Here is a 25,824-nt window from a genome sequence, read left to right as displayed (position 1 = left end):
ATACATCTTTGCATGTGAGGATTTTTTCTAGTTCTCTCTTAGCTGCCCTCCCCAGTCCTAACCTCCTTCTGATTTCTTGACTATTGTCTCCAGTTTGGTTTATGGCTGTGCCGAGGTATTGATAATCCTTGACAAGTTCAGTGTCCTCATTGTCAACTTTAAAGTTACATAAATCTTCTGTTGTCATTACTTTAGTCTTCTTGACGTTCATCTGTAGTCCTGCTTTTGTGCTTTCCTCCTGAACTTTCATCAGCATTCGTTTCCAGTCATTACTAATTTCTGCTAGTAGTATGGTATCATCCTCATATCTTAAATTATTGATATTTCTCCCTCCAATTTCCACACCTCCTTCATCTTGGTCCAGCCTAGTACTGTATTCAAATCCTGGCCTGCAGGAGGCTCAGCCTCTCCTCCACCCAGCCCACACCCTTTGAAGAACCTTGCCCTTTCAGGTCTAAACTGAGTCAGGCTGCTCCTCACATACATCCTCTGCCCCCTCAGGGTTTGCTGGGGGAGGGGGGAGTGTCATATCTTATGGTTCTCAACCCAGCTCTTGGTTTCACTTCCTACCTCCCATGGTCCCAAGTGCCTCTGCCTCTTGAGCTTCTGGACCACCTGTCTTCCTATCTGAAAACATCTGAAAGGCCACACCCTTCCATAAAGACCCTCCCAGCAGTGGGGGCCTTCAGAAGATTTTGTATGTGTGTATGGCTTGGGACAGAGCATTCCCTGTGGCAGCCGCTAAGCTGTGGAATCCCATCCCCATAGAGATGTGTCTGGCACCTTCATTATTCAGTTTCATCATATACTGAAGATGCACCTCTTTACTCTGGCCTGACATTTGAGGTGTATATTTTTAGGACCCACACTGTTTTGTGATTGTAATTTGTTTTAAACAGTTTTTCATGTTATATTTTAAATATTTGTGACCCACCCTGGGACCTTAAGGTGAAGGGCGGATAATATCATCATAATATCTCCTCTGTCCGAGGGTCACTGGTACATTTCTCTCCATAGGCATTGTACCCTCCCTGGCCTTGGGCCTCCAATCAGTATCTTGCCCTGACCTGAGCCTGGCTTACCACAGCCCGTGTTCCTCTTTAATGCGTGGGCCCTACCTTTACAAACTCCATGACTCCTCTAGCCTCTCCCTGTCTTCCATGTCCAGCCTCTTCAGCTTACACAACCCACCCTTCTTATTTCCTCCATCCTTGCCCCCCCCAGTGCCCTTCCTCTCCTGAGGCCCTGCAAGGACTCTCTTCCACCTGCAGACTTGTCTGAGGCCTTATCCTTCCCAGGCTTGCTTCCTGGAGTCCTTCATAGGGTGTAAAGCAAACAAGAGCCAGCATGGTGTAGTGGTTAGAGTGTTGGACTAGGACCTGGGAGACCAGGGTTCGAATCTCCACATAGCCATGAAGCTCACTGGGTGACTTTGGGCCAGTCACTGCCTCTCATCCTCAGAGGAAGGCAATGGTAAACCATCTCTGAATACCGCTTACCAGGAAAACCCTATTTGTAGGGTCGCCATAAGTCAGCACTGCATTTCATTTTTTCAGAACAAAGAAAGCCAAGCCTATGTTGTTTGTGAAGATGGCTGTATCTACTTTGCTGGGGGTTACGCACATTGGGAAGCTGCCCAGCTGGACAGCAAAATATGTAGTAGTTATAGTAACATGTTGCACTTGCTGTTAAATATTCCCCTGTCAGCTAACAATAAAAAAAATTAAAAAGACAATGTGGAATAGTTTAAAACAACAATAAAAGAGTCAAAACAAAACACCTCTTGTAACAAAGACAGTATAGAACAATTTAGAGGCCAAATTCAAAACGCAATTAAAAAGTCTTGGTGAACCTCATTTGGCACTGAAAGACTATCAAGAAGACATCAGGTGAGTCTTGGGCTGTATACATACCAGGGTGTTAATGTGCAAGTGGTTTGCATAGATCTGATTTTTCTTTGTGTGATTTTGTGCACTTTCGTCCACATTTGAGTGCTTTCAATTTAGATGTATACACACACGCATATCTCCCATTTCAAGTATTCAAAGAAACATACATTTGTCTCAGTAACCCATTTGTTGCCTTTTTAAATCACTTTTACCATCTGGTCATCTGTTGGTTCCTTAGATTTTTTCTCTTTTCCCTTTATCCACGCCGGGAAAGAGACTACTTCATTCTTCCCAGCCCTTTCCCCCTCTCTGTTGACCCCAGTCGCTACTCCCTTGCCAAGATCCCATGAGATTCCTGCCAAAAATCTCAGGAGTCTCACCCCTCCTCCTCCTCAGCTAATGCACTATTTTGCAATTGGAGTGCTTGTCCTAGGTTGTGAATAAACTCGTACTGTGTCAAATGATTCTGAATGACAATTGCTTCTGCAATCTAATACATCAATCATTTCCCCTTATTTTAATATTGTGTGTAATTTTATTAGGTAAAATATATTCAAGTAAAGTTGCAAGATGTATTTTGCTAGCGGTGAATTTGCAGAATTTGGCTTTCCTGCAAATAAAAAAATAAAAATGAGTTTTGACTGTTAATCAACTAGTGTCTTTGAATACGTTCCATCCATTTGTCTCACACATTCTCAGTGTGTGAGTAGGACACTGTTTACTGTTGAATTGTGTTTGAGGGATGCCTTTTGTTTCAATTTCTAGATCACATAACCATTCAGCTGATGGTGCGCTTCAATAACATCTTCATTGCTTCAATACCTTTCTCCTTCTACGACTGCAAGGCAGTGGCTCTTTTGAAGAAATCAGCACCGTAAGTCTGTGAAGATGCCTCTTCCCTCCCTGCACTAATTTCCCTATTAATGCAGTTATGTGAAATCTGTGAGGCCTACTCAATTAGGTGTTGTCATATCCTTGCTTTCAGATGCCAGGGATGTGTGAGCAGCCACTGGGGATGTAATTGGTGTGTCCATCAACACCTCTGTACTCATAAAGACATCTGTGAAGAAGGAACCATTATCTACAATGAGAGGGTGTGTCTTCCATAACTCTTATCTGCTAAACAGTCTGTTGAATTCCTGGCAGATTAAATTCAACAGCCTGAGTGCAGCCATTTTGCAGCTGTAGGATTCAGGATCCAGTGGATCTCTGGAACTCAGGGGTGTGTGTATATGTATCAGTTGTAGGGTACCTTTGGCCTCCCAGATATTACTGAACTACAACTTGCATAATCCCTGGCCGTTAGATGTTCTTGTTAGGACTGATGGGAGTTGCAGTTCAGCAACAGCTGGAGTACCAAAGGTTCCCCACACCTGATACAGACATATACATCCCTGAGTTCCAGAGACCCACTCTGTTGGTGCCCTGAATCTTACAGCCGCAAAATAGCTGCACTCAGGCTGCTGAACACCTGCTATAGAGAATATTTGGATGGCTCCAACAGAAGGTGCTTATCTAGGATGAGGGTAGCTATCCCAGTAGCATGAAGCTGAATAGCCAAGTCCTCTTTGTTCAAGGGAGGAATTTATTCTCTGTAGAGGGAGAACCTGTGATCCTTCAGACGTTACCGACCTACAGTTCCCATCATCCCTGACCACTGGCCATGGTGGCTGGGGCTCATGGGAGTTGGAGTCCAGGAACACCTGGAGTGCCACAGGGTGCAGATCCTCTGCCTTGTCCCATTTTGAATTCCTCAGAAAGCAAGAAAATGTGCCTGAGAGGTGGGCTTTGGGAGAAGTTGAGTGCCTGAAGCAGGAGAAGTTGCACTTGCAAAAATTCAGTCTGCTGCATTAGCTGTTGGTAGCAGACCTCTTCTGTATTTAATAAACAAGAGAAACAAGAAAGAGCCTTCTAGAGTCTAATGAAAGTATTGTGGTGTAAGCTTTCATGGACTAGAGCCCACTTAATCAGATGCATTCTGGTCCAAGCTTAAGCCATAATAAATTTGTTAAATCTTCAAGGTGCTTCAGGACTCTTTTTTTGGTATTGCTACCACAGACTCTCATGACTATCCCTCTGGAAGTTCTCTCATGATAGAGAAATGAGAGGAGCCTTGCAGCATAGCAAGAAAAACATGGTAGAATGAGGTTAGAGAAAATGAACAGGAAAAAAACACTTGGGGAACTGGGCTATATCTCAGAGGCAAAGCATCTGCTTTCCATGCAGAAGGTCCCCTGTTCAATCCCGACATCTACAGGTAGGGCTGGGAGATACCCGTGCCCAGAGAGCCACTGCCAGTCAGTGTAGACAATACTGAGTAGATGGGCCAGCTGTATAAGGCACCTTCATATGGACCTGAAAACTTGTGAGGAACATTTGGAAAGAGACGGGATGCCTGTGGTCAGTGAGTGGCTGCTTAATGTCAATCCCACCTCGTTTTGGACAAGAACATCCCATAACTGCAATAGGCCGAGTGTGGTTTCCTTCTGCTGCTGACTTAACTTTGAAACTGACCGGCTGTCTCTTCTCTGCCCCTTTTCCCTCCTCCAGGCTCAAATACCAGTCTTTAGCCCATTGCCTTCCACAGCCACTCCAAATGCAGCAGGCTCCCCCTTGTCTTCTCCAACAGTAGACACTGAAGCCCCTGTTCTCTCAGTCACGCCTGTAGCTCCTTCCACTCCTAGTCCCACCACGATACCTGCTGTCCCCACCACTGCACCAGCAACTTCTGCCGTGACTCCTCCACAGCCAGAAACCCTCGATCCCACACATGCACCAACCCCAACTACAGATGATCTCACTTCACTAGGGACAAACACACACTCTCTGACGCTGCCCCCAACCCAAGTGCCTGCTTCTGCTAGTCCTACCTCTGAGCTTGTCTCCAGCACCCAACTGGAGACAGAAGGGCCTGTGATGCACTCTACCTCTGAACCTGTCATTGGCCCTGTGGACTGGTCTACCCTGCGTCCTGCCACTGTCGCTCACAGCACCCTGGTGCCTATTGTTGAGGCACAATCGCCTTCCCCAGATGCTGAAAATTCCACAATTCTGGTCCCTTTTTTGGAGGCCCAGACATCTCCCATTCCCACTCCCAACCAGACAGAAAGTGCCCCCACCTTTTCTGCTGACCTATCACCAGAAGACCTGGAGACAGAGCTACCTTCTTCTGAGGTGCCTCCTTCTACGGGCTTTCCAGACTGGCCTCCTGGGGACAGCTCTGAACTCGAGGACAGCACGGAGTGGATGGATTCACTGCCACCTGAGAATGACACATCCTCCTTCTCTGCCTCCATCCTCTCAGGCGATGGAGATTCCTCGGAGAGTGACATCTCTGATTTCCCCAGAATCCTCAACCCAGGCCTGGACTATCAGTATGACGCACCCGGATTTCTGGACTTGGTGAGTCTCGAGCTTCACTGGAGGGCCAAATTACATTGCAGCTGTATGCAACAATAGTCCAGCAACCCCCCTTTTCCCTTGCAAAGCACTCTGGGACGGTGATGCTTTGCAGCTAAGAAGGGTCAAAAGGAGAAGGAGGTGCTTGACTCTTCCTTGGCTAGGCACATTTCACCTGAAACTTCCCTCCCTCTGCCCATTGCTTTTCCTCCACCTAGTCCCAGGTGCAAGGTAAACACAGGTCCAGAATTGTGGGGGTGGGGAAGAGACAAGCAGTTGGCGGCCGAGGAATTTCAAGAAAGAAATAAGTGGATGGGAAGGGTCAAACATCCCGTTTTTCTCCCCTCTTTCTTGGCTGCAAAGTGCCACCTTCCAAGGGTACTTTTACATTATGTTATGCTATGTTATTTTATATTATGTTAATAATTTATATACTGCTTAACATAGTAGTTTCTAAGTGCTGTGCAAGAGGGATACAGCATAAAATCAGTTAAAATTAACCATACAATCAGAACGCACTTAAAATGCCTACTAAAATGAAAAAAAAAAAGGTTTTACCAAGTACTGGAAGTTCAGCAACCAAGAAGGGGCCTGTCTGATTGCAGCTGGGAGGGAATTCCACAGCACTATACCCACAGTATTGAATGCACACGTTCTGGTGGATATGAGCCGTGACCTGAGCCATGGAAGATCAGTAACAGTCATGGAGGATCAGTAACAGTGACTCCTCCCTCAAAGATCTCTGTGCTCAGACGAGGATATAAAGTATCAGACGGTCCTTAAGGTTTCCTAGACCCAAGTTGTTAAGGGCCTTGTAAATTAATACAAGAACCTTGAACTTCAGAAGAGAAAAATTGGTAGTGGGTTATTGTGACAACCTGCAGGGATGCCCTGGGTTCACTGTAGCCGGCTCTAAAACTCCTCTTCACCCTAATATGGGTGGTGTGGGGTGATGGCAAGAATTCCTATGCAAATCTTCATCTTGCCCCTCTTTGTGATCCCATGCAGAAGCAAAATAAATGATTCAAAATAAGCAAAAATGTGGTGCTACTTGGCAAGAGCTCAGATTGTCAAATTCAGCTTCACTTGGTGTTGAATTTTATATAAATACTTTGAAATGCAGAGAACACATAACCTTGCCTGCCGCCCAGTTTTGCAGTCTTCTTTGTGGGTCATTAAGTTGTGCCCAATTGTGCTGGCTGGGGCTGATGGGAGATGTAGTCCAAAACATCTGAAGGGTGCCAGGTTGGCGAAGACTGATTTAGGGCCCTCTAGACCATGATAGACTGTGATCTGCCATGGAAAAATATTTTATATGTTCCCCAATCCACAGACTTTCCCGCATGTTTTGAAGAGTCTGTCTTCCTTTTCTAACGAGGCCACCACATATTGCTATTTCAGCTCTTTTTCTGGGCTGGAGCTTTTTGATGGGTATGCTTTAATTTGGATTCCTGTATTGAGCAGGGGGTTGGACTCTATGGCCTTATAGGCCCCTCCCAACTCTATAATTCTGTGATTCTGTGGAGCAGTAGTAAGTTGTATGGGGAACTCTCTTGCTTCTCTTCTGCCTTGCTTGTGTGCTTTCAGGATGAGGAGTTGAACCGGGGACCTGAAGCCTGCCCATGTGTGAGAGGCATTCAGGGGTCCTCTCTGATGCCCGTCAACGTGCAGAGAAAGATAACCCTGATAGGGAGGAACTTCCACCTCTACCAGGTAAGACGTGAGCACTGAATGGCTGCTCAGACACTGCAGTGGATAGATTGTGTAAAAACTTGAGGATGTTCAGCGAATGTTTTTAAAGGTGCAGGAGAGCTACCTAACATGGGAAGCTGCCTTATACTGAACCAGAGCATGGGTCCATCTACAAAGACTGGCAGCAACACTCTGGAGATGCTGGGAACTGAACCAAGGACCTTCTGCATGCAAAGCAGGTGCTCTGCCACTGAGCTACGGCCCTTAGCTAAGAGCTCCTAACCTTCTCTTGGTCCTATATTAGCACTTTGATTTTTACTCTCAAATGGAAACTACAGATGTGATGGTGGCAGATCTTCCTTGTTAAATGCACCTGTGAACTGTATGAGGAAATATTTTATATGTTCCATAATCTAGAGGCTTCCCAGCATGCTGTGAAGAGCCTGGTTTCTGTTTCTAACTTAAGGTCTCGGTTCTCAGCCCCAATCACTTCTAACAAGGGAGATGAAAGTATTAAGAGCAAAAGAGTGTTTGGAAGGAGGGCAATCACTCTACACCCCCCTCAAATGGCTGAGGCTCAGTGGTAGAGCACCTGCTTTGCATGCAAAAGGTCCCAGGTTCAATTCCCGGAATCTCCAGGTAGGGCTGGGAGACAGTCCTACCTGAAACCCTGGAGAGACACTGCCAGTCAGTGTAAACAGTACTGAACGAGATGGACCAATGGTCTGACTCGGTGTAAGGAAAGTTCCCAATCTTGCCCAGATGCCACCTTTTTGTTGACTGGCTCTGATACTGGAAGTGAGCCCAGCTGAGAGAAAAGCATCAGGGGGAGGAGGGTCTGGAAGTGGCTGCATGAAAGAAGCATTCTGACTCACACAGTTGTTTTCCTCTTCAACCTGATTTGTCTTGGGTTGGGATAGACCTGTACTTGCATGAGACAGGTGTGCTGCCACAGTGTCTAGATTGACCCTTGAGGTTGTCAAACCATGCCTTCCCTTAAGCCAGGGGTGGGCACTGCAGGTGACCTAACTGCATGCAGCCCTTGGCTTAATTTCAAAAGCCCTCTGCGATTAAGACCTCTAGCAAGAGTGATCTGTCCCTCTCCCAGCAGCTCGCTGAGCAGTGAGGAAGAGGGTGGGAATGAGAAAGAAAAGGGGGTGGCAGACAGATAGTAAGTAAAATGGCTCCACGCACGTTTGGCTTTGCCCTGCCCACCACTGCCTTAGGACCCACCCATTCCTGACATGCAGCCTCCAACAGATTACTCCTAAGGGAATGCAGCCCTCATTAGAAAAAGAAAAGGTAGCCCTTCCTGAAGCACTGCGTGGAAGAGTTACATCAGTTCTTAGATTTGTTTTAGATGTTTTGTTTTGGCTCCTTTGGGAGGAACGGAGGAATATAAATCAAATAAGGATAGGAACAGCCTATCCCATTAAAATATCATGGGGTGAGGAGTACATGATCTGTGAATGCCTCTCCCAGAGGCTTATTACACTGTGGCAAGAATCAGTGTAGGGTCACTAATACGGGGAATGAATGAAGCAGAATGAGGAATGTTCCTGGAGGGAGCCTTCAGTGTTGTTTGGAGCATAGCACTGCAGGAGGAGAGTGGAGCGGGGAATGTCCATCCATAGGATTCAGTCCTGCATTTCCTCCTTCTTAAAGGATAACCTCTGGGAATATCAATGTGTATTAGTTCTGGAAGGGAAGACCTTGGACGTGGAGGCATATATTGAACAGGATGAAACCAATCCATCCCTTTGCTACATCACATGTCAGCTGCACCAGGTAAGGCCTTCATGGAAGTGGAGCCTATGCTCGAGTTTCCGTTGGAGCTCTGACTTCAAAATCTGCCTAAAGGGGAGAATATTATTATTATTATTGTTATTTATTAAATTTATATCCCACCCTTCCTCCTGGAGGAGCTCATTGTGATGAGCTGCTGCCACCAGGGAAATGTCAGCCTATTTGTTTTACCATCCGAGTGTCACGAGAACATTCAAGCAGATAGCACGTTCTTCAGAAAGTTACAGAAATGTTTAGTGACCAGGTGGAATGGCCACTGTGGGAAAGATCTCTGGGCGGAGCAGGAGCCGTGCAGCAAGCGGTCCCAACAAGGCCGACAGAGTGGGCCATACTCTTTCTCCTCTCCCTCTGGAATATTAAGAGCAACATAGAAGTTCCATAGAAAAATACATTTTTAAAACCCCAATCAAAACAGCAGCAGCAAAACCAGTAGGAAAGCAATGAAAACAATGGTAGGATCATGCACAGAAGGCCTGTTGAGACAGAGAAGCTTTTCAAAACCCACCCGAAAGCAGGAAGGGAGCTTGATGAAGCTCTGCAAGGAGGATGCTCAATAACTGCAGTAAGTCCCAGTCTGCCTTCCTCTGTGTGCAAAGGGAGTATGTGAAGAACAAAGAAACACAATATTCTATAATAAAATCATTTTGAAGGCAACAGCCAAATTCTTCCTTCCTTCCTTCCTTCCTTCCTTCCTTCCTTCCTTCCTTCCTTCCTTCCTTCCTTCCTTCCTTCCTTCCGCTCATTTGCATTAAAGGATTCCTTTCAAATACTGGGTTGTATCCAGCTAGGGTCTACTCTGAGTGGAACTAGCATTGGCTACAATCCACTGATTCATTTATTTTTGTGTCCCTCTTTCAGTACAGCTACTCCGCTCCCCAACTTGAATTCAGTGCAGTGATTTTCGTGCAGCGGAAGCGGCACCTCCGTGTGGACAGCACTGAAGATCTCCATGGTACAGAAAAGGGCATGGGAAAATCCTGGTTTTGGAGCCAGTAAAAAAAAGAAAAAATCAGGGTAGCTTTAAGGCCAGCCTAGCACCTCCCAGATGTTTTGGACTGTCGCTCCCATCAGCCCCAGCAATCAGACCCAGCAATCAGACCCAAGCATGTCCTTCATCCCAGACTGGGTAGTGAAGATGAAGAGAGCTGGGATGAAGTCCTTTGCCAGGAGACGTGCAGCCTGTCCAGGTCTTGGGTAGAGTAGGGGGTAGGGTATCCTTCCCTGGAACTTTGTGCCTCTCCACCCCTCCCTTTCAGATGTCCTATAGCAGTGGTTCCCAACCTTTTTTCCCCATGGACCACTTGGAATTGCTGATGGCCTTGGTGGACTGCTTATTTATTTATTTATTTATTTGTTTGTTTATTTTCTATCCTGCCCTTCTTCCCAGAAGAAGTCCAGGGCAGCGAACAAAAACACTAAAAACACTCTAAAACATATTAAAACAAAACATCTTTAAAAGCATCTTTTTTTAAAAAAAAAAAGCTTTAAAAACATCTTAAAAAGCAATTCCAGCATAGATGCAGACTGGGATAAGGTCTCTACTTAAAAGGCTTGTTGAAAAAGGGTCTTTAGTAGGCGCCAGAAAGATAACAGAAATGATGCCTGTCTAATCTTTAAGGGGAGGGAATTCCAAAGGGTAGGTGCCACAACGCTAAAGGTCCGCTTCCTATGTTGTGTGGAATGGACCTCCTGATGAGATGGTATCCGCAGAAGGCCCTCACCTGCAGAGTGCAGTGATTGACTAGGTATATAAGGGGTAAGGCAGTTGTTCAGGTATCCTGGTCGCAAGCTACAGAAGACTTTGTACACATAATGATTTTGCCTGTTGTAGCAAGTATAATGCACTCTGCTAGATGCTGTATGATCTTTCATGTTTTTATTGCTTTGTTTATTTCTTGTATTGTATTTTATTGTATTACAGTTTGCATTCATAGAACTCAAACTGTAATACAATCAAATGCAATATACAATATAAAAGAATAAAAATACAATGAAAAATCAATATGTATATTTAATGTGGACATGCCACAGACCACCTGAATACAGCTCATGAACAACTGGTAGTACATGGACCACAGTTTGGGAACCCCTGTCCTGTAGGTTGACAGCCACTGCCACATAGGTTCATGTGCCAAGAACCAGCCTTGGAGCAGGGGAAGAGAGAGGGAAAGAATGTGATGGCCCTCTGGATCCCTTCTATGCCTCTTCCTCTCACTTGCCTAACTTATGTATCCAAAGGATTATACTAGGGCGACTCACCAGTGCCTGTCTCAAGGTGTCTCGTTCTTCACAGTGACTCTGTACAATTGCTCTGTGGGACATTTGGACTGCAGCCGCTGCCAGACCGCTGATGCCAAGTATAACTGCGTGTGGTGTGGTGGGGAGCAGCCCAGCTGCCTGTTCCAGGATTCCTGCAAAGAAGAGGTGGCAGACATGTGCCCAGCTCCCCTGATTCATGCTGTGAGTAAACAGCAGGATGGAATGGAAGCCAGATGTTTGGCAAAGAAACCCACTGGAATTCAAGATGCTCACAAATAGCCTAATGGGACATCAGACTAACCAAGGTTATGATTAAAGGGGCAGCTAGGTTTGACCTGGCATCTTGATAGATTCCCATCTGGAGAAGAATCTGCTGCCTTCAGAGAGGGAATGGCATGAATTCCCACCTGTTTCCTACAGCTTGGCATTTAGGAACATAAGAAGCTGCCTTATTCCAGTCTTTCTAGTCCACTTCTGTCTACTCAGACTGGCAGCCGCTCTCCAAAGTCTCAGACTCAGAAAGTCTTTCCCATCCCCTACTACTTGGTTCTTTTTTACCAGGATAAACGGAGATGCCAGGGGTTGAACCTGGACCTTTTCCATACAAAGCATGTGCTCTACTACTGAACTGGTCCTTTTCTCTAGGTGCAGCCAAGGCAGGGCATCATCACATGTATGAAGACTTACTCAATTGAAATCCACTTTGTTTAATTTGGCAACAACTACGCTTAACTAGGGCTATACTGAATTTACTCTTGTTACATTGTTCAGGTTAAAATAGTGCTTTTGGGGTTGGGAGAGAAATATTTCCCAACTAAAACCCTAAATCTTATGAAGGTTCACATTTTTAGTCCTGTTCACTGCCATTGTTTTCCTGAGCTGCTGCTTCTTTGGCACCATTTTTTCCTTATAATTTTTTGATCATCATCTTCCTAGGAATAGTGACATGTGTGATTCCAGCCAGTTGAGGATTTCTGTAGTGATGACATCACAACATTACAGAGACAGATTTGGCTATATCACTGTTGCTCAGGGTTAGCAAAGCTAATTAGGTGGGGGGGCAATGTTTCCTGACAATATTCACATGAGTAATCATGGATCACATACTGTATAGAATTCCATCATGATTCTGTAACCAATCAGATTTGACCACATGATTATGTCATGAGGGGCAAAGGAAGCCAATTTGGAATGGGGACAGTGTTGAATGAGCAAACATTTTCAAGTCTTGTATCATCAGTCATCAAAAAATCATTGCATGGGGCTGGGGTTAAGAAGCTGCTGAAAATGTTCACAAAAAGTTCTCCCTTTTTTCAGCTCAACCCTCTGGCAGCACTTTTGAAGGGCAGTGTTATATATTTTACATTCAGGAAACTGAGTCCTGTGTACAAAACATATGCACAAAATATAATTTATGAAAGGTGGCCACATAGGTAAATTGTGACTTTTTTGCCCTTAGAGTACATGCAGGAAAGGATCAGGCCCTGCTTATGGGGATTTATCATGAGAAGCATCTCTGAAACACATAATCAGGGATTGGTTTCCCTGGTCCCTAGTGCGTTGGCAAGGACTTTTAATAGAAGCAACCTTGAAGAGAGAAATCAATGCCATTTAAATTTTAAAAGAAGGAAAATCTTTGTGGAAGAAGTGGATCTTGAAGATGAACTTGGAGGAGGGATAGGGCAGAGGCTTAATGAATAGAAGACAAGAGTGGAGGTGATTGCTCCAGACAGCAGCGCAGAGATAAACTTATGCAGAGCAGAGATAGCAAAGATGGAGGACAGGGAAGGATACCAAGGGAAGATGAGAGAGGCGATAAAGCTAGGGCAGAGAAGTAGAGAATTTTAAATAAACACCAGCATGTTTAATTCCTGAAAAGATGGGAATATAAATTCTTACACATGAGCTTGCCTTTAGGTTGAAATCATTTCCCAGGGCCTTGTTATATATCCCACCACCAAAATTGGTTTGGTTAGTGGGAACATGGGGCAGGACCTTTTCTGTGCCCTTCCCGCCCCCCAGTTAGGGAATTTCAGTTAGGGCTCCTGCTGGGAGGAAGGGAGGGATACAAATTAAATAATAAATAATAATAAATGTCTTCCTTCAGGAAGTTAGATTTTTAGATAAGCAGCAAAAACATCTGTATGCCGTCTGGCTTTTAAAGATTTTTAATTGGACATTGAAGATTTTGACTCTTGACTTTTTGCTTCAGTTTTGTTACTCTTTTTAAAATTGGTTTTGTATTTTCTTTTCTAGTAAACCGCCTTAGGGACCCTTGTTTATATAAAATGGTTAAATTAATAGAACACAACGCAAGTCTTGTAAGGCTTTAAAGATGTATTTTGGCTTAACCTTTACTGAATCCAGCTCATCAGATGGAGGCAGTATTAGCCTCAGAGAAATGGTCTCTAGGCCACAAAAGCTAATGCCATGATTTTTTAATTTTTAAAGTTGCCACAAGACTGTGCTGTTTCTGCTACAAGTGACTTAACAAAAAGTTTCCTCCAGAAACATACAGTCAGACTGGAGATTTGTATGTGTGATGTCTGTTGAAGTTCATGTGTACTGGGAAGGACCATAGCTCAGTGGTAGAGCATCTGCTTTGCATGTAGAAGGTTCCAGCTACAATCACTGGCATCTCTAGGTAGGAGTGAAAATGCCCCCCATCTGAAGCCTTGGAGAGCCACTTCCAGTTAGTGTAGACAAAAGCTAGGTGGACCAATGGTCTGACTCGGTATAAGACAGCTTTCTATGTTCCTGTGTACTGGGCCAAAGAATGAAGGTGGAGATCACATTTTCTCTATGAAAGGCCAGGAGGGGAGGGGACCTAAGAACAAAAAAATATGCTGTGCTGGATCCAACCTGTGGCATAACACCCAACTCACCATTTTGGATGCAGCAGGGAGTTTCACAAGAAAGAGCATGGTGACGTTATCTGTCCCTCACTGGGAATTGACCTAGTGCAGGGATGAGAAACCTAGAAATTGGACTCCAACTCCCATCAGCCCAAGCCAGCATAGCCAAAAGTCAGGGAGCACGGGAATTGTAACCTGTGGAGAGCCACAGGTTTCTTTTCCCTGGGCTAGTAGGTGTTTGTGTTGCATGGTGGCTAGGAAAATCAGTTGTAAACCAAGAAGGCCTCACACCAGTTCCTCCTTCCACCATGAATCTGCTATATATCCTTAGTTCAGCCACCAATCGTTCAGCCGCACATCTGCAAAAGACCTACCTTATGGGGCTGCTGTAATGAAAAACCACTTTAACAATTTTACAGTACTGCATCAGGTGGAGAACCTTTTTAGCTTTTTAGATCTTTATCTTCCCCAAACCCATTCAGGTATACTTTTGAAAGGTGGCTGGGGCCATCCACCTGTCAATAATCTGACATCATGATGACCCTGGAGGTGGGGAGGGGTCTTCTTCGCCAGTACGTTTCCTGCAAGGACTTTGCTAGCAAAGCAGAGCCCAGCGGGTTTGAACCCTCCACTCACTAGCTGATAAGTGGAGGGTTCAGTCCTGCTGGGCTGCAGGGCCCTGCTTCACTGGGAATGCACTGGCAAAGCAGACGCCAGCAGGATTGAACCCTGCTTCCCTGGCCCATCAGCTGACATCACCCAATGACATCAGCTGATGGACAGCTGGCCATGGCTTTGGGGGAAACAGCCCTGCAAGCCATCTTTGACCCCCTGGCAGGCCAAGATGGGTCAGAAGTTCCCCACCCCATCCTATATAAATACTATTATTACTGGTCTGTTGCATCAGTCTTGTGAGCTGGTGGAGGAAACAGGCTGCCATGCCATTCAGAATGCCCTCCCACCATGTTTTTATACTGCTCAGATGTGATGCTTACACATGCTTGGCCATCTTTCCCAGGTGTATCCCTTAACTGGACTGGTTGAAGGCGGTACCAGAATCACTATCACTGGCTCAAACCTTGGTCAGAAACACCAAGATATTGCGGAGAGGGTCACTGTGGCAGGAATCTCCTGTGAGGTTGATGCCCTGGTCTACGAGATCTCTAGTAGGTAAGTGCATTCCCCCATAGGCTGCCATGGGAGTTGAACTCATATTGGGCTCTCCACCATGACATAGTCAGCAACAGGTAGAAATTTCTGTTCTCCCCTCTTTAAAAAACAAGCAGTGCTGATGTAAAAAAAGCTGTCTCACTTCCCACCAGCTGTATCTAATGCCACTGTGTGTCGTAGGTTAGCTGGGGCACGGGTGGTTGTTCACAGGAGCAAGCTCAGAGAGGAAAGACAGACAGGCAGGAACAGGCATCAGGGAGAAGAGGAATGTTTACAGGAGCCTGCAAGCCAAACAGGAACTGGCAGGTTCAAGGAAATCAAAGATTGTACCATCAAGAAACCCAAGGCCAAAACTTTTGATAAACCTGCTTGCAGCCTTCTTATGCCTCCTGGTGCAAGGGCTGCTGGGAGTCTGGAGCCAAGGAAGGCAGGACAACCAAATTACTCTCAGCATTGCCTTGTTCCACATTAATTGAGCAATTAATGATCCTGCCATTAACTCCCAATTGACTGGCCTGCCTCCTCATTTCCTCTTCCTGAAATTGCACTTCTGAGAAAGAGGTCCACAAAAAAAATAGTGAAGAGGTTTTTGATAGTCAACGCTGTTGGCTCCTATTGGGACAAGGAGGGAGGGAGGTTTATTATAAGATGGACAGGCACTCCTTATCCATCAGTAGTGTAACATGGTTCTGGTCAGTTTCTGATCTTAACATAGTGGAGACACTAGCTCTGATCTCACCCATCTGCAGTGCAGATTGCAGGGCTCTGTTCTGTGTTGTTGATGCCCAGCCATCTCCCTGGCTTGGGTCAATGACATCAGCCACAGTCAGAGAGGCCCAAGACCCCCCAGGGTCCTTATATGACATAAGGAAAGGGAGTAAAAGAACTCAGCAGAAAAGGGTAAAGGAACCTGCTCATTTTAGCAGAATCAGGTTTCTCTGTAGCAGGGGTTCTCAGACTTTTTACCCCCCAGGCTCACTTGATATGGCTGAAATTTACTGAGGGCAGAGCCAGTCACAAAATGGTGGTGGATGGGGGCAGAGTTTGGCATGATCAGCTGGCAACGACTGGCACCACTTTCTGCGGATATCTAATCCATCTCTGGAAATTGCTACATTATTTGCCACAGCATTTTTTCCAGGGAGGGAGATTTTCCAGAGAGGGGTACAAAGTATAGCAGCTAAAGGGGGAGGAGGCTAATATGTCATTTAAAAAATGAAAATCTGGGGATTTATAGCTCGTTCAGGAGGTGGCAACCACCCCCTTGCCCTTCCTCCCCCCTCCCATCGATACCCATGGTTGCTGGTGCTGGCATTATTTCAATCAAAAGTCTATGGGGTGGGGCAGGCAAGTAAGGAGGCACAGGGCAGGCTATGGCTCTGAGCCCCACCTGAAAGTAGTCCCAGGCCCATTGTTGGAGAAGCTTTCCTCTAGAGAAAGTGGTTGATGAAACACAGAATAATAGAATTGGAAGGTGTCCAAAGAGGACCTAATTCATAACCTGCTGCACATCAGGATCCCACCCGTTCCCATAACCGTGCATCAAGATGACATGATCCATACAACTATCTACTGCTCTGCAGGAAGATGCTTGCAGAGCTAAATAAGCTCCAGGTCACATACTGCGGAGGAAGGAAAAAACTGTTTAGCAGCGTGACTGTTCAGGTGGGTGACGTCTCCTCCACAGCCAGGCCAGGAGCTAAAAGTGCCCCCCTCTCATTAACTCAGGTTTAGAGCAGCCCATGTGGTGCACCTTGGTGGGGGATTCTTCTCCATCCTCTCTTCTGCCCTTGTCCTGCAGTATCGTGTGCACCACGGGCGGAAGCGGCATAGAAAGGTCTGGGCATGTGGTTGTGGAGGTTCCAGGAGGAGGACAGGGAGTCTCTGGTCACGTGTTCACTTACCAGGTAAGGTGGCCCATCTTTTGTCAGTAACTCTCAGGCTAAAACTGGACATTGCGGAACATGGCCGCCAGAAGAAAAGTAGAAGTTCCCTCCCCGTAATATCTACCGCTAAGTGTATGTTGTGATGCCCACATGCTGCACATTTTCCCAGTATGCCAGGAAACATACATACAGTATGTATACATGTGGAGAGAGATCACACCCCACTAGCCTTGTCCCCCAGTGACTAGGTGTGTCCACGCAAGATCAGTATGTCCTGGTTGAATGGAGCACCTGCATCAGGGCGGAGAACATTTTTCAGCCTGAGGGCCAGTTTTCCTTCTAGACAACCTCCCAGGGGTCTCATACCGGTGGTGGTGGGTGGGGCCAAAAGCCCCCTTCACATGTATACTATATACATAGAGCATTGTGAATAGGACTCATCTCACCTTTTTCAATACTACAAGTCACCAGGGGAGAGAAGGAGAGGACGCACAGAGGTGTTGCTTTCTGCAGCAGCCATGCCTGTTTTGTAACATCTAGACTCTGGCACCCGCAGTCCATTGTGGAATGTGAGTCTTGTGCATCTCTTTTGTTGGATTATTTGTTTTGCTTATCTAGGGCCTTTCTAAGTCAAAATTACTTGGGTAGGCACTGCCAGCCTACTGCAAACAGAATAAAGGATATACGTTGCACAGACAATGCAAATGTTTGGTCTGTTCAGTGAAAACGCTTCTCAAACATTATGTTTTGAACTTGTACATGCACAGTTTTGTATGTGTGTGCATAGAGATGAGATGTGCGCGTTCCATAACTGTACATTTGCTGCTGCTGTGTGTGTGTGTGTCATGCACCAGAGACAGATCTGGGTGTGGCCGTGCCTGTCCTCCATATGGGGGGAGGGGGGCAATGGTAAAACATTTTATTCCTGCAACATAAAGTACAAAGCAGCCTTCACGACACAAAGTCTGCTTGTTATCAGCAGAAGCTCTAAGAAATCACCTGAGATCTGATTTGTTTAACTCTGCATAGGAACATAGAAAGCTGCCTTATACCGAGTGAGACCACTGATCCATCTAGCTCAGTATTGTCTGCATTGGCTGGCAGCTGCTATTCAGGGTTTCACACAGGCAGTCTCTCCCAGCCCTACCTGGAGATGCTGAGGATCAAACCTGGGACCTTCTGCATGCAAGGCAGATGCTCTGCTACTGAGCTACAGCCCTTCTGCAAATGGTAACCTTGGGATGCTGTCATATGCCATAGCATTCTGGCTCCCTCCTAAGACAGAGGTTTTGGTTTTTCCCATCTGTGGCCGTTATGAATTAATAGCTTTTTTACCAGCCCTTAGGAAGCTGCTGATCTGTATTTTCTTAGCATCAGTTGCCTGAAAGACTTTGGTTTTTCTGCACAGCAGGTGCATCAGTGGCTATGAAGCAGGTAGCACAACGGATGGCTAAAATCACCCTTGTTGGGACAGCCAGGTTTTAAAAGTGCCATGGATCTGTAGGGGAAACTGGCCTGTTCCAGCAGGACTGTTCCTATGTTCGCATAAGATAAGGCTATCAATATTTACTAGCCATGATGGAAGTAGTATGCCTCTGGATAATAGTTGCTGGGAAACAGAAGTGGGGAGAGTTACTGTTGCACTCTGGTCCTGCTTTCCATAGGCACCTGGTTGGCCACTGTGAGAAAAGGATCCTGGACTAGGATGGCCCTTCGACCTGATCCAGCACAGGGTTCTTCTTATGTTCTCATGTCATGTGCAGTCCAAGGAAGTGTATCTTCTCTGCCTTTTGAATTCCTTTTGCTCAATGTTCCTTCCTTCTTTTTCTCCCTTACGCTCAGAATCCGGAGCTGAAATCCATATATCCAACTCAAGGCCCCAAGGCTGGAGGAACCTGCCTCACACTGACAGGCTCCAAGCTATTGACTGGCAATCCCAGCCAAATCAGCATTCTGATTGGACACTTTCCTTGCTACATGTAAGAAACAGCATCTGACAATAACAGCAGCAGCAGCTTTTTCAGATTTGCCCACAGGCCAGTGGCTGAATGTGTGACACTTTAGCATAGTCATTAATTCAGATTGTTGGAACATGGCCCCAAACAGTTTTTCTGTGTTACAGGAGCATTGTAAAGGCTATCCTCTGTCGTAGGCCAGAGTGGGCTCTGGGTGACCACACATGATTGGCATTTTTAGAATTGTTCCAAGGCAGGGTTGGAGAACCTGTGACACACCTAGATGTTGCTGGACTACAACTCCCATCATCCATAACCACTGGTCATGCTAGCTAGAGCTGATGGGAGCTGGAATCCAACAAGATCTGGGGGGCTACAGGTTCCCCATCCCTATTCTGAGGTAGCTCATATATTAACCTCTAATGAGGGAACACATGTACTTGGGTCATCCTTCTACCAGTTTAGGAATGAGGAAGAAAGCAGCAGACGTCCTTCCCATATCAACCAGTATAGTTAGTAATGTCTGTCTGGAGAGATTGGGACACAGGAAGCTGCCTTCTACCAAGTCAAACCATTGATCCATATAGCACAAGTGTGAGGAACCTTTGGCCTTCCCTGTGTTGCTGAACCACAACTTCCGTCAGCCCCATAAAGCATGGCCAAAGGTTGCTCACACCTGATCTAGCATGATGCTCATGAGCACGTCTCCTCACCTTCTCATTTGGCCCTGATGGTTTGGAGGACATTCAACTTGGGGCAAAAAAGTAGTAGGGTTTGTCAGACTACAACTTCCATCAGCCCCAACAAGCTTAGCCAAATGGTCAGGAATGATGGGAGTTGTAGTCCAACAAAATCTGGGTACCCAAGGCTGAAGAATACTGGTTTAAAGTATATTTTCTAGATCTAGAAGACTGTATGCGTTTGTATATAAATTAAAATTAAGCCCCCTTTCTCATATTCTCCCCCTGCCCCACAACCTCCACAGTCATTCTGAAGTGCAAGAGAAGGAGCTGCAATGCCTGACAAGTTCCAGTAAGATATCAGTGGAGCTTCCCGTCACAATCAAGTATGGGGATCAGGAACGGAGGTTGGAGCATTCCCTCTTCAGATACACCCAGGACCCCAACATCACATATGCAGAACCAGCCAAGAGTTTCCAGAGGTAAATGACTTTTCTCCTCAAGACAAATCTGAGGGCAATTTCACATTGAGTCTTTGACTTTTTAGTTTCTCACTCCCGTCTACCTGGATTGCCCTCCACCACTTCAGTATTGTCAGGCCAACCTTCCTTTTCCTTCTTCAGCTGTCTCCCCCCCTTGAGGGGGCTGGGAAGGAAAGGAGAAGTAAGACAAATTGATGCAAAATAATGAAAAAAACAATTTAATTAATGCAATCTGGGAGCAAAAGATCAGCAGCCAGGGTCTGTATTTTTTTTTAAAAATGGAACCTTCTTCATTTCATCCACATTCAAAGTGGTTCTCCTTTGTAGACAAAAATTAGGAGCATAGTGCATGCATGTCAAATCTTTTATCCTTCTTTATTCAATCTGGATTGAAACTGGTTCTCCTTCACATATAAAAATTGCAGGCAGCAGTGCTTCTCTGTAGAGTAAATCCACAACCAAGAGCAACAAAATAATTTGGGTTTTAACTGGTCTTCATGAAGAAGCAAGCAAGGTAGTTCCCTTTGGCGTTTTGGTGGGGACTGGCTAATTCTTTTATTGCATTTAAGTTGCCTGTTGGCCCTCTGATGGTTGAAACAGCAAAGCTTTGGCTTTTAGAACAACAAAGTCTTGTGGCTTCGCTTTTGTGGACTAGGGTCAACTTCATCAAGAAGCACGAAGTGTTATCCATGTGTGTGTGTGTGTGAGAATCATACATACATATATAAAAGGGGTAGCAGCCATGCTTGCCTACCCCACCTGACCCCTGCCAAACCACCCCCCTTACGGACCCCCCTCCCTTTAGACCTTGCCAAACCTCCCATCCCCCAGACCTTGCCAAACACCCACACCCCCCCATGCCCTAACCTCTTAGACCACCTCCTTGCCAACTCATGCCACCAGTGGTGGGCACCACTTCTGCCCTCTTTCCTTCTTTCTATGCGGGCTGACTCTTTATTTTAAGCAGTGGAAGCGGCAGAAGCAGTGACTCTCCAACTGGCTGGAGAGGAGGAAGATGGCCAGTAGCATCGCCAGCCAGCCTAGGGCTCTGGACCCTGGGGGCAGGGGTCGCGGGATTGGCAAGCAGAGGAGCCAGCGGAGCTGGGTGGCTGCTGCAGCCTGTTCTGGCTGCTCCTTCGCAGCTCACCTGGGCTGCCCATCCACCATGGCTTGCCGTGCTGTAGTTGTCAGCGCCACCTGTATGTGGTGAAGTGAACTGCAGCATGACAACATTTAGTGCAAATATGTTTTAGACATGAGGCTCTGCCCTTGCTTGGGTTGCTTACCAAAGCAGCCTACAACCCCACTTCCCCTCAACTACCCCACCTCTCACAAGCCCCACCCAACCCCTAGACCTCACCAGACCTCCAAACTGAACTCATTAGACCAGGGGTATGGATTTTTTTTTGGCTCCCACCCTATAGGCCAACTTTGACAGGTGGACAGGGCTGTCAAGAATAGCTAACTTTGGTCAAGCTAAAATGGTTCAGTCAGAGAGAATTCTGGGAGCCTTGTGGATCTCTGGGACACCCTGCTGAGGGGGATCCCGGCTCAGTGTCAGACAGGCAATTTGCAAAAGTCAAGAAGATGCAACTGAACCTTATCTGTTATCTCTTATTTGCTTCCGGAGATCAAAAGTCAGGAAAAGGGGATATTGCACATCAGGACCCCTGGGTGGGGCTGTCTGGCCCCCTTATCTTCAAAGTAGCTGATCACGGCAGGGGCGGAATATGGCTAATTGCCCCCTCCCCCTTGACCGATAAACTCCATAAAAATGAAGGATGTTCCTTCAGTTGGGGTTCCCTATTTCCATCTACCTTGACTTGCCGGAGGATCTCAGGGAAAGCCGTTGGGAACCAGGCTATTCTACTGTGAGTAGGAGATCTTAAGTTAGGAAGCTCTTTATTGAGTTCTTTTGTCTGTATTGAATCTCTCACCTTTGTTATTCTAATGAATCTTGTGCAGCCCGGGTGATTGACTTTGAGGAAACAATTGCTGCTCTCTTTTTGTATATACCTTTCTTTTATTTTAAATAAACTACCCTTTTATAAATAGTGTGTATTGTTTGAAACTAATGATTCTAAATCTAGTCCTTGATCGCTGAACTCTACTGATTAAGGTTGATTAGTGTGGATTAATGCTCCAGAGTAGAGGCTGCTACAAATAGTCTATTCTTGGAACTCTGTTGGCGCTCTTAGGTCCCCTTCCTCAGAGTAGAAAGCTGGAAAAGGGGTGGTGGCAGTTATTACCATAATCTTAGTCCTGAAGGAGGGAGAGTTTGTCTGGGAAGCAGAGACCCAAGAGAATTGGGACTGTTCTCAGAAGCAAGGAACCCCCCTTGGGGTGCTGAGGGCAAGGGACCCCAGGGGGGCAATCTTTGAAAAGGGCAACCTACATGTCAATCATATGACATAATTGTGACATCACATAACTGACAGGAGTATTGCCCTGCCCACCCAGAGTACCAACATCAGAGGTTAAAAGGGGGAGCATGGGAAGGGTTGCAAAGCCTGCCACACACCAATACTGTAAACTCTTTGTGATCCTTCCCCTGGTTTCCCTTTGCCCCCCCATGTTAGAAGTGCAAAGGAATGCCAACTCCACCTATCTCCACCCCCTTGCCAAAGCCCCACTGCCCCCCAAGCCTCAACAACCCTCTCTCCCCTCCCCCTTAGATAGAGATACAAATGTTGGGGGGGGGACACCAGAAAAATTGAAGGGGTATGTGTGTCTCTAACAATTGGAAAAAAGGGGGAAACAGGAAAAAAGCATTCCCCCAAACCCACCCTGAATTTTTCTGGTTTTTTTCCCCCTGGGCTTTCACATCTCTACCCTTAGACACTGCCAGGTCTCCTCACCCCCCTTTAGACATCGCCTGGAGATGCTGGGAATTGAACTTGGAACCTTCTGCATGCAAACCATGTGTTCTTCCACCAGGCTACAGCACTTCCCCTTAAAGGACAGATCCTGATACTGCAGGTCCCAAAGCTGTACCAGTTGTAGTCACCAACATTTGCATATGTGTGTGTATTTCAGCGGCGGGAGAGAAATCAGAGTTCATGGGCATAACCTTGATGTTGTGCAGTGGCCAAAAATTCGTGTCACGATTTCACCGTTGGAGCGCCGACGCCGTGGCCTGGGGAGGTGGCGTAGGATTATCCCGGATACGGAATGTCCAGAGAACGCTCTCTGCAGTGTCCAGCAAGTAGGTTTGCTAATATGGTGTTAAAAAGCATGTATCCTATTCTAAGCTGGGGTCCACAGGGTGCTGGTCAGCTCACTGGGGAACTGGGAACTGGGTATAGACAGGGCTGGCACCAGGCATGCCGGGGCCTTTGGGCCCCAGCTTGCCTTGTGCCCTGGCGTGTGCACACATGCGCACGTGCTCAGCCCACCTACCTCTCTCTCTGTCTTTTGTGGCTATGTGCGCTGTGCGTGCAGGGCTACCATTAACCAAGATGGAAGCTGAGGTTTCCCTAAGGGGCTGAAGCCTCCACCGCCATCTTGGTTGATGGCACACATGTGTGCTATGTGCGCATATCCCTGCCATCAACTAAGATGGTGGCAGGGGCATCAGCACCTTAGGAAAACCTCGGCCACCATCTCGGTTAATGGAAGCCCTGTGCTCACAGCCACGAACGGAGCCAGTGAACGGGCAAGTGGCTGGGAAGTTCTCTCCCTGTGATCCGCAGCAGCTACGCTGCTGCACATCGCAGAAGAGGAGTGCTACTCCTCCCTCCCTATTGAGGGGCTCCTCTGTGGCCCCAGGGGCCCTCGGCCAGGGCCCAACCTGGCCACCCTTTAGTGCCAGCCCTGGGCACAGGGCACCGGGCACCCCAGAGAAGTCAACTAGGGTGTAGGTAGTCCCACAGTGCTCTGAAGAGGACTGAGGATTTAAGCAAAACCTGCTGGCAAGTTGGTTTTCTGGTTCTCCTCCCTCTGAAGAAACAGTTGGTGTTTTTTAAAAATAGGTTGTGCCCTATTCTTCAGGTCAGAGGTAGCCAACATGGTGTCTTCCTGATGTTGTTGGGATTTCATTATCCTTGACCATTAACCATGCTGCCTGGGGTGGGGCTGATGGGAGTTGGGGTCCAAGTTCTGAAGGGTCCCTTGTTGGCTACCTCTCCTTTTGATGCTGGCTTCAGCAGAACTGCAGAGCCTCCTGCTGCCCCTGGAGGTGGTGGTGTGACAGTGAGAGAAATGCTCTCCAGCACTGCTGAGGGTTCTGAAGAGGGATCCTTAGAATGGGGTATGGTGAACCTGTGGCTTCAAATGCTGTTGGACTACAGCTCCCATCATCCCTGACCACTGGCCATGCTGGCTGAGGCTGTTTGCAGCCAACAGCATCCAGACAGCTGCAGGGTCCCCAGTCCCTGCTGTGGAAGGTAGGGCAGGTCATGTAGGTGAAGGCATTGTTAGTTTCCTGGGGCCTTCTGCTGCTCTGTCTGGAGAGGGTTCCTATACCTGTCTTCTCCCATCCTCCATGCCCCCAGACCCCTCCTCTGACAGTAGAGGTCCAGCGCCTGGGCCGTGACACTGTCAAAGAACAATGAAACCATTTCCACAGCATCGCTGGTCTGGTTTTAGGTGAAGAGGCAAAGTGGGAGGGGGCAAAAAAGACCTGCTCAGATGAAAAGCAAAACACTTCCCTTGGTCAAAACATCTCCCTTCTTCCCTCCTCTTCCTTCGCTGTGGACCTTTTCTGCCTGAATTTGAGCTGAATCTACTTGTTTGCATTTCAGTTCTCTCTGCGTTTGTTTTGTCTCGTTTCCTGACATGTAATATGAGAATGGGAGGAAAACTTCTCCCTGTGATTGTTCTCAATCTCTCAAGCTTTTATTATTTCACAATAAACACATCTTGATTCTGTAACAATAAGAATAGTATACTTTAATCACCATTCTATAGGGCACAGTCTTTACATCTGCTTATGCTGTGCTTCACCCATCTCAACTGCACTCCAACTGCCCTTAACTGACAATTCCAAGACCTTAAAGAGATATTACAGCACATCTCTGTTCTGTAACAACAAAACAATAAAACAAATAAACCAATACAGCAACAATAAACCAAATACATATTACAGCACATCTCTTCTGTAACAATAACAATAACATTAACATACATAATCTTTATATTTCAATGGAGGACTAATAGTCCTACCTCTAGATGTTACATATACATCAGGTTTATTTTCAAAATGAGACACACTGACTTCTTTATTTATTATATCATCATTTACAGCAACAGTATCATTATTACAGAACTGATCTATTTGCCCTCATTTTGCCTTACATCATCTATCTTATTATAAGTGTCAGATGGTTGTTGTTGAAACCTCAAATGGCGCCTATTGCGACGATACTGCTGACCATTTGGTACTACTACTTGATATGAGCGTGGCTGTGTACACTTTTCCATAACTGTAGCAGGAAGCCAGCCTTCATTAGACTGAACAAACACTGAATCACCTTTGTATAAATCCTTACTGGTTTCGCTGTACGATCATAAAAATATTTTTTGCTTATTTTGTATTTCTTGCAGATCTCTGTGCACACCAGTGGGTATTTTAGGATACAATAAAGCATCCATTATTGGAAGCGTACTCCTAAGCATTCTGCCCATTAACATTTGAGCAGGCGAATATAACATTCCTGTAACTGGGGTATTACGATATTCCAGTAATGCTAAATGTGTATCTACACATGAATCCTCTGTTTTCCTAATAAGTTGTTTAATTAACTGAATAGC

At 46.3% G+C, this 25,824-nt stretch overlaps 1 protein-coding gene across 14 annotated transcripts in view; it reads left to right on the top strand.

Annotated features, from left to right (window-relative positions):
* PLXNB1 (plexin B1) overlaps positions 1 to 25,824 on the top strand; it is a 172,903-nt gene that overhangs the window by 110,859 nt on the left and 36,220 nt on the right. For all 14 annotated transcript variants that reach the window (XM_061618928.1, XM_061618926.1, XM_061618921.1 and 11 more), the window contains 12 exons: positions 2,655 to 2,763; positions 2,875 to 2,983; positions 4,440 to 5,291; positions 6,876 to 7,001; positions 8,646 to 8,768; positions 9,645 to 9,738; positions 11,080 to 11,246; positions 14,919 to 15,070; positions 16,872 to 16,977; positions 18,799 to 18,935; positions 19,897 to 20,073; positions 23,110 to 23,278. In XM_061618928.1, coding sequence (XP_061474912.1) covers positions 2,655 to 2,763; positions 2,875 to 2,983; positions 4,440 to 5,291; positions 6,876 to 7,001; positions 8,646 to 8,768; positions 9,645 to 9,738; positions 11,080 to 11,246; positions 14,919 to 15,070; positions 16,872 to 16,977; positions 18,799 to 18,935; positions 19,897 to 20,073; positions 23,110 to 23,278 — 2,321 coding nt within the window. The remainder of the gene's footprint in view (positions 1 to 2,654; positions 2,764 to 2,874; positions 2,984 to 4,439; positions 5,292 to 6,875; positions 7,002 to 8,645; positions 8,769 to 9,644; positions 9,739 to 11,079; positions 11,247 to 14,918; positions 15,071 to 16,871; positions 16,978 to 18,798; positions 18,936 to 19,896; positions 20,074 to 23,109; positions 23,279 to 25,824) is intronic.

Source organism: Rhineura floridana, chromosome 3 (assembly GCF_030035675.1).
Source record: "Rhineura floridana isolate rRhiFlo1 chromosome 3, rRhiFlo1.hap2, whole genome shotgun sequence".
NCBI classification, from domain to species: Eukaryota; Metazoa; Chordata; class Lepidosauria; order Squamata; family Rhineuridae; genus Rhineura; species Rhineura floridana.
Note: the sequence above shows the minus strand (reverse complement) of the source record. Positions and strands in the feature narration are given on the sequence as shown.